The sequence below is a fragment of the Pleurodeles waltl genome, chromosome 10, assembly GCF_031143425.1.
Source record: "Pleurodeles waltl isolate 20211129_DDA chromosome 10, aPleWal1.hap1.20221129, whole genome shotgun sequence".
Lineage (NCBI taxonomy): Eukaryota > Metazoa > Chordata > Amphibia > Caudata > Salamandridae > Pleurodeles > Pleurodeles waltl.
Genome location: NC_090449.1, coordinates 4,186,546 through 4,200,650, shown reverse-complemented (window position 1 = coordinate 4,200,650; position 14,105 = coordinate 4,186,546). Strand labels below are relative to the sequence as shown.

Below are 14,105 nucleotides of genomic sequence, written 5' to 3'. Positions count from 1 at the left end.
GAGGTGCACCGCGAGTCACTGTTGACTGCACAGAGTTGAGTTGGGGAAATCTGGGACAGACTGGACTGCCTATGCAAGTATTGGCTGCTGCTGCAACGGGAGGGATATAAATCGGGGCTACACAGTAGGGGCCCTGGGGTTTCCCATGCAGTGACTGGTGGGTTCCTGGATGACCTGGAGCTCCCAAGACTCATGGAGGGGCAGGGACAGGGTCTTGAGAATGACCTCTAGTTGGAAGAATAGTGGGAAGCTATCAGAGGCATGGCCCAGTGCAGGGACCAGGCCGGGATGGGCTCCCTGTGGAATACTATCAAACGTTCACTGGCCTTTTACTGCCCCAGTTGTTGGAGACCCTTCAGGAGTCTAGACGTACTGGTTCCCTACCACGATTCATGCCGGAGACCCACATTTTCATGCTCCTAAATCCTGGCAAAGATCCAATGAACCCCAGTTCCTACTACCCCCTGACCATGTTGTGAGTTGATAATAAAGTCTTGGCAAGGACCCTGGCAATTCTTCTGGGCTGTGTGGTGACCCATCTTGCCCACTAAGACCAATGTAGCTTTATGCCTGGTAGGCGAACACACATGAATCTGCTGAGACTCTACCAAGTGCTCCATTCTGTGGCAGACACCAACCTGAAGGTTGCGGTGTTATCGCTCGATATTGAAAATGCCTTTGACACCCTCAGTTGGTACTACCTCTAGGAGGTGTTATGGAGGTTGGGTCTGAGCCCGGTATCCTTTCATGGATCAGACTGCTCTAAGCCCATCCACTGGCACAAGTCCACAACAGCATCACAGTCTTCAACTTCATAACCATAGGGTGAGGCAGCGATGTCCGCTGTCACCTTTGCTCTTTGCCTTAGCAATGGAGCCCCTGGTGATTCGTTGTGACACAATATGGCTCAGAGGGGCATTACGGTGGGGGGTCACGTTCATGTTGTCTCCCTCTATGTGGATGGTGCATTAATACACGTAACCCAATCAGAATGATCAGTGTCCGCATTGTTTGAGAGAATAATGGCCTTCGGGGAGGCCTCCGGCCTGCATGTTAACCACTCTTCCCTTTCCATTATGTTTACTGCACCCCTTTGGTGTAGTAAGCATAATGGAAAGGCAGGAGTGCAGGAGAGAAGAATGTATGTGGGGTACATTCAAACTCAGGTCAGTCATCAGCTGCTTACTTACATAAGTTGGAGTCAAGTCAGAGGTAAGGGTATTTAAATTGGAGGGTGACTACAGGTTTATGAGGGAGAAATCTCTGGAGTGGTTTATATTAGTTATAAATTGTGTTATTTGCTGAACTGGGAAGCAGCACAGAGCCTATAAAGCAAGAACAGTGGGAATGGATGGGGCAAACCGAGGAAGATGTTTTGCTGATAGAAAAAGGTATTGCAGTATTTTGGACTCTATCTTGGAATAATAATTGGCTGCAAGCAAGGTGCATTCAATTGTGCAAGCTGCTGGATTTGACATTCTATAGCCTGTGCATAGCGACTAGGTGTGAGACCGCGTGAAGCACATATTTCTGCCTTACTTTCCACTTCAGAAGAGGTCACCTTTACTCTGTTTGTGGGGTCCACTTACCTTTTGTATATTTTACATCTGATAAAAGATATAAGTCTTGAGATTCTGAAGAGTCATGGAATCAGATGACAGATACGGTGGGCCAAGTCATTCTAGAGCCCCCTTGTGTCCGCCATCTGCCTTAGTGCTCCTAAGACTATGCCAGAAGTCTACTCTGATGCTGGCTTCTGATTTATCCACTTATTGAGATCATTGAATGACAGTGAGTCTTGCAGTTGGGTGTAGTCTGGCCTCAATGTCCTGAATTTTCCTCTTCGATTTTTAGCTCTAAATGTCCTAGATAGGTTTTTTTGCCCCTAGGTTAAGAATACATTAGGCAGATTGCTTTCAATGGGTTTGAGGTTTTCTTTAGTAGACTTGGGATGTTCTGCTTTACAATATATATGTATAATGGGAACATGAATACAATCAATTTGTGATCCAAGAACACCAGACACAACTGGGAGTAACAAAAAGCCCATTAAAGACTAAGATAGTGATGCAGACCTGTGACACTCTGAAGACTGCAAAATAACATGCCCAATAGCAAGAGAACTACAAGACCCCCCACACACAAAACAATAGACAAGCTACAAAAAAACAACTAAATTCACCAATGTACAACCCACTAAATAAAACTGCAAAAATCACCCAAGCAAGGTGGAACACACCAAGACCTAAAGACTAAAAACATCCATGACCACAAGTAACCAATGCATTTAAAACCAGGAAACACCACCTTCCACCCATCATTGAAGAGACCTAGAAGAACTCACCCGCTTAGCACTCCCAGCACTAAGTTCAAAACGAAAAACGATCCAAAGATAACCAAGCTCACAAAATAGACCCATGGAAGTTCATAGCCCATGGCATCTTGCATCTGTGGAGAGAAGAATATGGTCATCACAAATCAAAGGAATAGGAACGGGTATCATATGCTGTGATGAGGAAAAAAGAAGACAGTAGTTTATTGGTATTACCTCATACAGGGAATCAGATGCATTACAGTGAAGAAACAAGATGGTAGGCCTGGGATAAGACCTTAAAAAGATGACTAGTGAGTTTGATAGAGAAGAAGGGAGACAGCAGATTTGAGGAAAAATGGGAGAAAGATAATCAGAAAGCATGATGGGGAAGAAAGTTGCTGACACCCTTGGGATAAGCTCTCAGAAAGGTGATCGGACAGCCTGAATGGGAAGAGAAGACATAGTAGTTTCTGGGCTAACAATGTGCATAGAGTAGTCCTCACTACCGGAGGCTGAAGCTACTCAGTAATTCTACCTCACTACCCGTATGTGCAGCAAAGGTCCACCATTTAGTTGGGACAGCTCTTACCGTAAAAAAGTACCATCTTCCTTGGCATGTTACCACCATTTTTTACCTGTATGTCAGTGTGTTTGTGCTTGTCTCACTGGGATCCTGCTGGTCAGGACCCCAGTGCTCATAGTTTATGGCCTAATGTGTGTGTCTGTATAGTACTTGACTGTGTCACTGAGGCTCTGCTAACCAGGCCATCAGTGCCTATGCTCTCTCTGCTTTTATATTTGTCACTGTAGGGTAGTGACTTAATTTACCAATTTCAATTGGCACACTTGACCCCCCTTATAAGTCCCTAGTATATGGTACCTAGGTACCCAGGGCATTGGGGTTCCAGGAGATACATATGGACTGCAGCATTTCTTTCGGCACCCATAGGGAGCTCAGACAAACCCTTGCACAGGCCTGCCATTGCAGCCTGCGTGAAATAACGCACACGTTATTTCACAGCCATTTTCACTGCACTTAAGTAACTTATAAGTCACCTCTATGTCTAACCTTCACTTGCTGAAGGTTAGGTGCAAAGTTACTAAGTGTGAGGACACTCTTGAACTAGCAAAGGTACCCCCACATAGTTCAGGGCCATTCCCAGGACTTTGTGAGTGCGGGGACGCCATTACACCCGTGCACTACATACAGGTCAGTACCTATATGTAGCTTCACAATGCTAACTCAGAATATGGCCATGTAACAAGTCTAAGATCATGGACCCCAAGTACAGCCAAACCAGCTCTCTTAGGCTTGCACTGCGGCTACAGCTGCTGCCACCTCACAGACAGGTTTCTGCCCTCCTGGGGTCTGGGCAGCCCAGTCCCAGGAAGGCAGAACAAAGGATTTCCTCTAAGAGCAGGGTGTTACACCCTCTCCCTTTGGAAATAGGTGTTACAGGCTGGGGAGGGGTAGCCTTCTCCAGCCTCTGGAAATGCTTTGAAGGGCACAGATGGTGCCCTCCTTGCATAAGCCAGTCTACACCAGTTCAGGGACCCCTTGTCCCCTGCTCTGGCGCGAAACTGGACAAAGGAAAGGGGAGTGACCACTCTGCTGTCCATCACCACCCTAGGGGTGGTGCCCAGAGCACCTCCAGTGTGTCCCAGACTTCAGCCATCTTGCTTTGCAAGGTGTGGGGGCACTCTGGAGGCCTCTTAGTGGCCAGTGCCAGCAGGTGATGTCAGAGACCCCTCCTGATAGGTCCTTACCTGATACGGTAGCTAATCCCCCTCTCAGGGCTATTTAGGATCTCTCCTGTGGGTTCTCTTCAGATTCTGCTTGCAAGTTTCTTCAGGAATCCTCTGCAACTACTATTCAGCCTCTGACCTCGGATCAACCGCAGCCTGCTCCAGGAACTGCTGTAACAGCAACAAAGTATCCACAAGGGGGACTTTTCTTCTGCAACTTCACCTCCAGCCAGCAACTGCAACAGTTTCCACGGTGTGCACGCTCTGAGGACTCCCTGTCTTCATCCTGCACTAGAAGGACCGAAGAAATCTCCTGTGGGGTGACAGAGTCACTCCCCTGCTCAAGCAGGCACCTTCCAAGTCGACGACCGGTACTTCTGGAATCCTCTCACAGCGACAAGCGTGCTCCTGGTCTGAAAGAGGGTGGATCCCATCAACACAGACTGTCCTGAGGTCCTGCTGACACAATTTGGAGGAAGTAAGACCTTGCCTTCCCTGAGAGCGACAGTACCCCTGTGCACCGCACCTTCTTCACCTCCTGAGGCCTCTGTGCACTATTTGCAAAATGTCTTCGTGCACAGCCTGGCCCAGGTCCCCAGCACTCCATCCTGTGACGTTCAACTAGCTGAGTTGTTCTGCTGCGGCATGGGACCTTCCTTTGTTGTGCTGCACCAAATGTGTTTTGCACCTCCTTTGTCCCTGTGTCCCGAGACTCCTGTGTGTGCTGACTGGCATGCTGAGGGGTCTCAAAAGTGCTGAGAGCCCCCTCTTCCTCCTCACACAGAGTTGAGGCCCCCAGGTCCATCCTGAGTCCAGCCAACGCCATTTTGACACAAAACGCACTTTTGTTGTAACCAAAGCTTGTTGGCGACTTCCAACACAAAATTACGTCTGCATCCATCTTCATGTCGTGGGACATCTTCTGCATCACGCAGGAACCCGCTGGCATCTTCCTAGGGTGCATTTCTGCAGTCTTCGTCCAACCGGGGACTCTTCTTTTGCACCCTCTTCTGGGTTGGCAGGGGCTCCTGCCCTTCCTGGAACTTCTTTTGACTTCTGGACTTGGTTGATCAGGAATCCAGGTGCTGTTGTTTGCAGACTTGGTTGGTTACTGCAAACATCCCAATCACGAGGTGTAGTCTGTCCTAAGGAAACTTGCAGTACTTTACTCCTGCTTTTCTGGGCTCTAGGGTGGGGTAATTTACTTACCTTTACTGTATTCTTACTCTCCCAGCGATTCTGCACACACTACACTTGTCTAGGGGGGAATTTGTGATTCGCATTCCACTTTCTTAGTATATGGTTTGTTTTGCCCCCAGTCCTATTTTCTCCCATTGCATTCAATAGCATTTCCTATTGTTTGCACTGTCCTATGACTAATTATTTGTCTAATTTTGGCGTCTAGTGTATATATTGTGTATAATACTTACCTCCAGAAGGACTATTGCCTCTAAGATATTTTTGGTACTGTGTCACCCAAATAAACTACATTTATTTTTGGTAATACTGAGTATTGTCTTTACTTGTGTATAAGTACTGTGTAACTATAGTGGTATTGCATGAGCTTTGCATGTCTCCTAGTTCAGCCTAAGCTTCTCTGCTATAGCTACCTATATCAGCCTAAGCTTCTAGAACACTACTGTTTCACTAATAAGGGATAACTGGACCTGGAATAAGGTGTAAGTTCCCAAGTTACCAACTACAAACCAGGCCAGCCTCCTACACTTACCCAATAGAGCACATCGGTCCATCCTTCCATGGTGATACACTGGAAGACAGTCAGCATGGCGAAGAAGAAGTTGTCAAAGTTGGTGATGCCCCCGTTTGGGCCCTCCCACTTGCCACGACACTCAGTGTTGTTCAAGTGGCAATCTCGGCCATGCCCAGAGAAGGCACAGGGTGCAGGCTCCTCCTCTGAGATGATGTCTGCAGTGAAAAAACATTAACTTTCGGTAATCTCATTAATTGAGCACAACAAAATGAGAGCTGATCAATTATTACTAGTCAAATAGTGTCAGAGGGACTTAAAAACACAGGTCAGGCAAACAAATATGTGCTCATATCAGACCCCAGGAAGAACAGACTGTAGTTAATCCAGAGATTTCCTGATGGTCAGGTATATCTAAAACACATGTTTTACTAAGGTCTTGTAATTTGCAAATTTTACTTTCCACAAGATTTGTGATATTTCTTCCCATGGGTGACCGGTTTAAGGAAAAATGCCTTGAAGGAGATATTTTCTCATCAAATCAGTTGCATTACTGGTACCCTATTTACCTTTGAAGTTAAGATATGTCCTTGTATTAAAATTTCATGTGAGATACTGCAAAGTGAATTTTGCAGCATTCTGATGAATTCCAAACAGTTCTACAAAACAAAATTTCACACATTTTCACACCTATACCCAGTATGAGCCTCTCAAAGAACAGAACTGGGGTGGAGCCGCTCACAGAATCAGTTATTCCTCATTAATAACTGCAAACCCTAGGGAGACTAACGTCTGGTTTAGATCTCAGCGGAGGGGGCTACTCTGTCAACATGACGAGTAAACCGTCCAGCGTATGACGATCCCATTATCACCTATGGAGATTATATTGGGGTGGACAGGATATCCGTCACATTTGGGACGGAGTATTCCATCTGCCGACATCTAAGTCAGGCCCTAATTCACACTTAAAGGTTACCTTCCAAATACCAGCAGATTTGTGTCAGTGTCAGCCCTTTGCCAGTCACACCTTTGAAAAGGGCAATGCTGAAGGAGTGGGTCCAGCTACATGCCAGTCAAAGCCTGTGCATTTCTCACCTGTGCCGATGTAGAAGCAGGTCTTGTGCATGCGACCAATGAACAGCTCGAGCCCAATGATGGCATAAATAATGATAACAAAGAGCACAAGGAGGGCGATGTGAAGCAGGGGGACCATGGCCTTCATGATGGAGTTCAGCACAATGTGCAGACCTAGAAGAGAGAACAAGGACAGCGATGTGAAGCAGGGGCTGGAGACGTCGTGATGGGGGAAACACCGCGTATACCTAAAACACATGCCATTATTGAGTGGTCTCAGGAACGGGGGCTTTATTGTTGGATCCTAACCACAGTTCCTACACAAAAGGGCACACTCTGAAGGAGGTGCACAGTATACTTTGAAATGCCACCTTAACCCATTAGTTTGTGTTTAAGCCCAATAAATAAGAAGTGATGAGAGTTGCTGGAGAGCTTTAGTCCACTAGGTGCGTTTTCTTACATCTTCAGCAGTGTTAGGAATCATCCTCCACAAGGTCCTACTCAGCATCTTAAAAAGAGACATGGGGTTCTCAACCGGTTGCAAAGCAAAGGGCACTTCTTCCCCTCCCACTTGTTAGGTCTGCCAAAGTGACAAGGGGTGTGGCAAGAAAAAATACTTTCGTTTCCCTTGGAAATCTGTTAAGTTGTCTTCTTTTTTATGTTTTTAAAAAAAAAATTCAAGTACTAAAAAAACTGCAAGAAAGTAGTCTTACATAGCAGTTGGAATACTATAGAGTCACACAGTTATAGCTGTTACTTCTTTAGCAGCCATGCTCTTATTCACATCGATTGTTTTGAGATATCTTTGGCACAGCTATTATCCGTTTCCAGAAAATCAGTCTGTTTTTACCTTCAAACTGGGTATTTGTTCTATAACCCGCTATCTTGTGATGTTTATTTGGTGTCTTTACCATGTGACCTTACTTCTGTGTTATTATGTTTACCCCTGGATAGCAGGCATTGTATGAAGCTGGCCTGGTGTGTGGTGAGCACCTATGGTGTTATCACCTTACACCAGGTCCAGGTATCCCCTCTTAGTGAAGTGGATGAGCAGCCAAGACTTATCTAGGAGACGTGCAAAGCTTATGTAAAACCCCTGTAGTCACACAGCACTTACACGCAAGAAAGAAAACACTCAGTGTTACAAAAATATAGGTACTTTATTTTAGTGACACAAATATTAAAATACTGTATAGGCAATACTCTACTAGAAGGTGGGTAAAAACACTACTATATACACATTAGTAATCAGGAATGGGCACAGAAGGCAATAGAAAACATTGAAATAACATTAAACAATAGAGACCCAAGGGGGAGGCCAAACCATGTACTAATAAAATGGAATGTGAAAGGCAGACCCGCAACCAGGTAAGTGGAATCTGTGGAGGGGACCTGGGGGAACTAGGAAACCTAAAAGGTAAGTACCAGATTGCCCCCCAGCGACCAGGAGAAACAAGGTAAGAACCTGGTTTTCCCCAAACCCACAGATAAACTTTGTAAAAAGACTGTGCAAGATCCAAGCAAGACCGGAAGAAACAGAAGATGGATCCTGACAGAAGAGGACCTGCAAATGAAGGGGACCAAGTCCAGTTTCAGCGGAGTGTCCGGTTGGGGCAGGATCACTACCCACCCTACTGGAGATGCAGGAACAGGTCGACGGTGAAGGCCAGGAGTCGGCTTTGCAGCACTGTAGTGTGAGAAGGTAGCCTCTTTCTAGCCTTGTTACCCCCACTTTTGGCCTGTTTGTGAGTGTATGTCAGGGTGTTTGTCACTGTTTTCACTGTCTCACTGGGATCCTGATAGCCAGGCCTCAGTGCTCATAGTGAAAACACTATGGTTTCAGTATGTTTGTTATGTGTCACTGGGATCCTGCTGGTCAGGACCCCAGTGCTCATAGGTTTGTGGCCTATATGTATGTGTCACTGGGACCCTGTCACACAGGGCCCCAGTGCTCATAGGTGTGCATGTATATGTTCCCTGTGTGGTGCCTAACTGTCTCACTGAGGCTCTGCTAACCAGAACCTCAGTGGTTATGCTCTCTCATTACTTTCAAATTGTCACTAACAGGCTAGTGACCATTTTTACCAATTTACATTGGCTTACTGGAACACCCTTATAATTCCCTAGTATATGGTACTGAGGTACCCAGGGTATTGGGGTTCCAGGAGATCCCTATGGGCTGCAGCAATTCTTTTGCCACCCATAGGGAGCTCTGACAATTCTTACACAGGCCTGCCACTGCAGCCTGAGTGAAATAACGTCCACGTTATTTCACAGCCATTTTACACTGCACTTAAGTAACTTATAAGTCACCTATATGTCTAACCTTTATCTGGTAAAGGTTAGGTGCAAAGTTACTTAGTGTGAGGGCACCCTGGCACTAGCCAAGGTGCCCCCACATTGTTCAGAGCCAATTCCCTGAACTTTGTGAGTGCGGGGACACCATTACACGCGTGCACTACATATAGGTCACTACCTATATGTAGCTTCACCATGGTAACTCCGAATATGGCCATGTAACATGTCTATGATCATGGAATTGCCCCCTCTATGCCATCCTGGCATTGTTGGTACAATTCCATGATCCCAGTGGTCTGTAGCACAGACCCTGGTACTGCCAGACTGCCCTTCCTGGGGTTTCTCTGCAGCTGCTGCTGCTGCCAACCCCTCAGACAGGCAGCTGCCCTCCTGGGGTCCAGCCAGGCCTGGCCCAGGATGGCAGAACAAAGAACTTCCTCTGAGAGAGGGTGTGACACCCTCTCCCTTTGGAAAATGGTGTGAAGGCAGGGGAGGAGTAGCCTCCCCCAGCCTCTGGACATGCTTTGTTGGGCACAGATGTGCCCAATTCTGCATAAGCCAGTCTACACCGGTTCAGGGACCCCTTAGCCCCTGCTCTGGCGCGAAACTGGACAAAGGAAAGGGGAGTGACCACTCCGCTGACCTGCACCTCCCCTGGGAGGTGTCCAGAGCTCCTCCAGTGTGCTCCAGACCTCTGCCATCTTGGAAACAGAGGTGCTGCTGGCACACTGGACTGCTCTGAGTGGCCAGTGCCACCAGGTGACGTCAGAGACTCCTGCTGATAGGCTCCTTCAGGTGTTAGTAGCCTTTCCTCTCTCCTAGGTAGCCAAACCCTCTTTTCTGGCTATTTAGGGTCTCTGTCTCTGGGGAAACTTTAGATAACGAATGCATGAGCTCAGCCGAGTTCCTCTGCATCTCCCTCTTCACCTTCTGATAAGGAATCGACTGCTGACCGCGCTGGAAGCCTGCAAACCTGCAACATAGTAGCAAAGACGACTACTGCAACTCTGTAACGCTGATCCTGCCGCCTTCTCGACTGTTTTCCTGCTTGTGCATGCTGTGGGGGTAGTCTGCCTCCTCTCTGCACCAGAAGCTCCGAAGAAATCTCCCGTGGGTCGACGGAATCTTCCCCCTGCAACCGCAGGCACCAAAAAGCTGCAATACCGGTCCCTTGGGTCTCCTCTCAGATCGACGAGCGAGGTCCCTCGAATCCAGCGACACCGTCCAAGTGACCCCCACAGTCCAGTGACTCTTCAGCCCAAGTTTGGTGGAGGTAAGTCCTTGCCTCACCTCGCTGGGCTGCATTCCTGGAAACCGCGACTTTGCAAGCTACTCCGGCCCCTGTGCACTTCCGGCGGAAATCCTTCGTGCACAGCCAAGCCTGGGTCCACGGCACTCTAACCTGCATTGCACGACTTTCTAAGTTGGTCTCCGGCGACGTGGGACTCCTTTGTGCAACTTCGGCGAGCACCGTTTCACGCATCCTCGTAGTGCCTGTTTCTGGCACTTCTCCGGGTGCTACCTGCTTCAGTGAGGGCTCTTTGTCTTGCTCGACGTCCCCTCTCTCTGCAGGTCCAATTTGCGACCTCCTGGTCCCTCCTGGGCCCCAGCAGCGACCAAAAACGCCAAACGCACGATTTGCGTGTAGCAAGGCTTGTTGGCGTCCATCTGGCGGGAAAACACTTCTGCACGACTCTCCAAGGCGTGGGGGATCCATCCTCCAAAGGGGAAGTCTCTAGCCCTTGTCGTTCCTGCAGTATTCACAGTTCTTCAGCCTAGTAAGAGCTTCTTTGCACCAACCGCTGGCATTTCTTGGGCATCTGCCCATCTCCGAGCTGCTTGTGACTTTTGGACTTGGTCCCCTTGTTCCACAGGTACCCTCAGACAGGAATCCATCGTTGTTGCATTGCTGATTTGTGTTTTCCTTGCATTCTCATACATGTAGGAGGCTGGACTGGCTTGTAGTGAGTACCAAGGGGTACTTGCACCTTGCACCAGGCCCAGTTATCCCTTATTAGTGTATAGGGTGTCTAGCAGCTTAGGCTGATAGATAATGGTAGCTTAGCAGAGCAGCTTAGGCTGAACTAGGAGACGTGTGAAGCTACTACAGTACCACTTAGTGTCATATGCACAATATCATAAGAAAACACAATACACAGTTATACTAAAAATAAAGGTACTTTATTTTTATGACAATATGCCAAAGTATCTTAGAGTGTACCCTCAGTGAGAGGATAGGAAATATACACAAGATATATATACACAATAGCAAAAATATGCAGTATAGTCTTAGAAAACAGTGCAAACAATGTATAGTTACAATAGGATGCAATGGGGAAACATAGGGATAGGGGCAACACAAACCATATACTCCAAAAGTGGAATGCGAACCACGAATGGACCCCAAACCTATGTGACCTTGTAGAGGGTCGCTGGGACTATTAGAAAATAGTGAGAGTTAGAAAAATAACCCTCCCCAAGACCCTGAAAAGTGAGTGCAAAGTGCACTAAAGTTCCCCTAAGGACAAAGAAGTCGTGTTAGAGGAATAATGCAGGAAAGACACAAACCAACAATGCAACAACTGTGGATTTCCAATCTAGGGTACCTGTGGAACAAGGGGACCAAGTCCAAAAGTCACAAGCAAGTCAGAGATGGGCATATGCCCAGGAAATGCCAGCTGTGGATGCAAAGAAACTTCTACTGGACAGAAGAAGCTGAGGTTTGTGCAGGAACGAAAAGGGCTAGAGACTTCCCCTTTGGTGGACGGATCCCTCTCGCCGTGGAGAGTCGTGCAGAAGTGTTTTCCCGCCGAAAGAACGCCAACAAGCCTTGCTAGCTGCAAATCGTGCGGTTAGCGTTTTTGGACGCTGCTGTGGCCCTGGAGGGACCAGGAGGTCGCAAATTGGACCAGGAGAGAGAGGGGACGTCGAGCAAGACAAGGAGCCCTCTCAGCAGCAGGTAGCACCCGGAGAAGTGCCAGAAACAGGCACTACGAGGATGCGTGAAACGGTGCTCACCCGAAGTCGCACAAAGGAGTCCCACGTCGCCGGAGACCAACTTAGAAAGTCGTGCAATGCAGGTTAGAGTGCCGTGGACCCAGGCTTGGCTGTGCACAAAGGATTTCCGCCGGAAGTGCACAGGGGCCGGAGTAGCTGCAAAAGTCGCGGTTCCCAGCAATGCAGCCCAGCGAGGTGAGGCAAGGACTTACCTCCACCAAACTTGGACTGAAGAGTCACTGGACTGTGGGGGTCACTTGGACAGAGTCGCTGGATTCGAGGGACCTTGCTCGTCGTGCTGAGAGGAGACCCAAGGGACCGGTAATGCAGCTTTTTGGTGCCTGCGGTTGCAGGGGGAAGATTCCGTCGACCCACGGGAGATTTCTTCGGAGCTTCTGGTGCAGAGAGGAGGCAGACTACCCCCACAGCATGCACAAGCAGGAAAACAGTCGAGAAGGCGGCAGGATCAGCGTTACAGAGTTGCAGTAGTCGTCTTTGCTACTATGTTGCAGGTTTGCAGGCTTCCAGCGCGGTCAGCAGTCGATTCCTTGGCAGAAGGTGAAGAGAGAGATGCAGAGGAACTCGGATGAGCTCTTGCATTCGTTATCTAAAGTTTCCCCAGAGACAGAGACCCTAAATAGCCAGAAAAGAGGGTTTGGCTACTTAGGAGAGAGGATAGGCTACTAACACCTGAAGGAGCCTATCAGAAGGAGTCTCTGACGTCACCTGGTGGCACTGGCCACTCAGAGCAGTCCAGTGTGCCAGCCGCACCTCTGTTTCCAAGATGGCAGAGGTCTGGAGCACACTGGAGGAGCTCTGGACACCTCCCAGGGGAGGTGCAGGTCAGGGGAGTGGTCACTCCCCTTTCCTTTGTCCAGTTTCGCGCCAGAGCAGGGCTAAGGGGTCCCCTGAACCGGTGTAGACTGGTTAATGCAGAATTGGGCACATCTGTGCCCAACAAAGCATTTCCAGAGGCTGGGGGAGGCTACTCCTCCCCTGCCTTCACACCATTTTCCAAAGGGAGAGGGTGTAACACCCTCTCTCAGAGGAAGTCCTTTGTTCTGCCATCCTGGGCCAGGCCTGGCTGGACCCCAGGAGGGCAGATGCCTGTCTGAGGGGTTGGCAGCAGCAGCAGCTGCAGTGAAACCCCAGGAAGGGCAGTTTGGCAGTACCAGGGTCTGTGCTACAGACCACTGGGATCATGGGATTGTGGCAACTATGCCAGGATGGTATAGAGGGGGCAATTCCATGATCATAGACATGTTACATGGCCATATTCGGAGTTACCATTGTGAAGCCACATATAGGTAGTGACCTATATGTAGTGCACGTGTGTAATGGTGTCCCCGCACTCACAAAGTTCAGGGAATTGGCTCTGAACAATGTGGGGGCACCTTGGCTAGTACCAGGGTGCCCTCACACTAAGTAACTTTGCACCTAACCTTTACCAGGTAAAGGTTAGACATATAGGTGACTTATAAGTTACTTAAGTGCAGTGTAAAAATGGCTGTGAAATAACGTGGACGTTATTTCACTCAGGCTGCAATGGCAGGCCTGTGTAAGAATTGTCAGAGCTCCCTATGGGTGGCAAAAGAAATAGTGCAGCCCATAGGGATCTCCTGGAACCCCAATACCCTGGGTACCTCAGTACCATATACTAGGGAATTATAAGGGTGTTCCAGTAAGCCAATGTAAATTGGTAAAAATGGTCACTAGCCTGTTAGTGACAATTTGGAAAGAAATGAGAGAGCATAACCACTGAGGTTCTGATTAGCAGAGCCTCAGTGAGACAGTTAGTCACTACACAGGTAACACATTCAGGCACACTTATGAGCACTGGGGCCCTGGGTTACCAGGGTCCCAGTGACACATACAACTAAAACAACATATATACAGTGAAAAATGGGGGTAACATGCCAGGCAAGATGGTACTTTCCGACACAACCCCCCCCCAAACGAAGGACAATA

At 48.3% G+C, this 14,105-nt stretch overlaps 1 protein-coding gene across 1 annotated transcript in view; it reads right to left on the bottom strand.

Annotated features, from left to right (window-relative positions):
- Nucleotides 1-14,105, bottom strand: part of CACNA1F (calcium voltage-gated channel subunit alpha1 F) — a 1,139,147-nt gene that overhangs the window by 926,983 nt on the left and 198,059 nt on the right. Inside the window, exons 7-9 of the mRNA XM_069209307.1 lie at nt 6,864-7,016; nt 5,790-5,986; nt 2,345-2,448 (exon numbers count right to left, since the gene is read on the bottom strand). Coding sequence (XP_069065408.1) covers nt 2,345-2,448; nt 5,790-5,986; nt 6,864-7,016 — 454 coding nt within the window. The remainder of the gene's footprint in view (nt 1-2,344; nt 2,449-5,789; nt 5,987-6,863; nt 7,017-14,105) is intronic.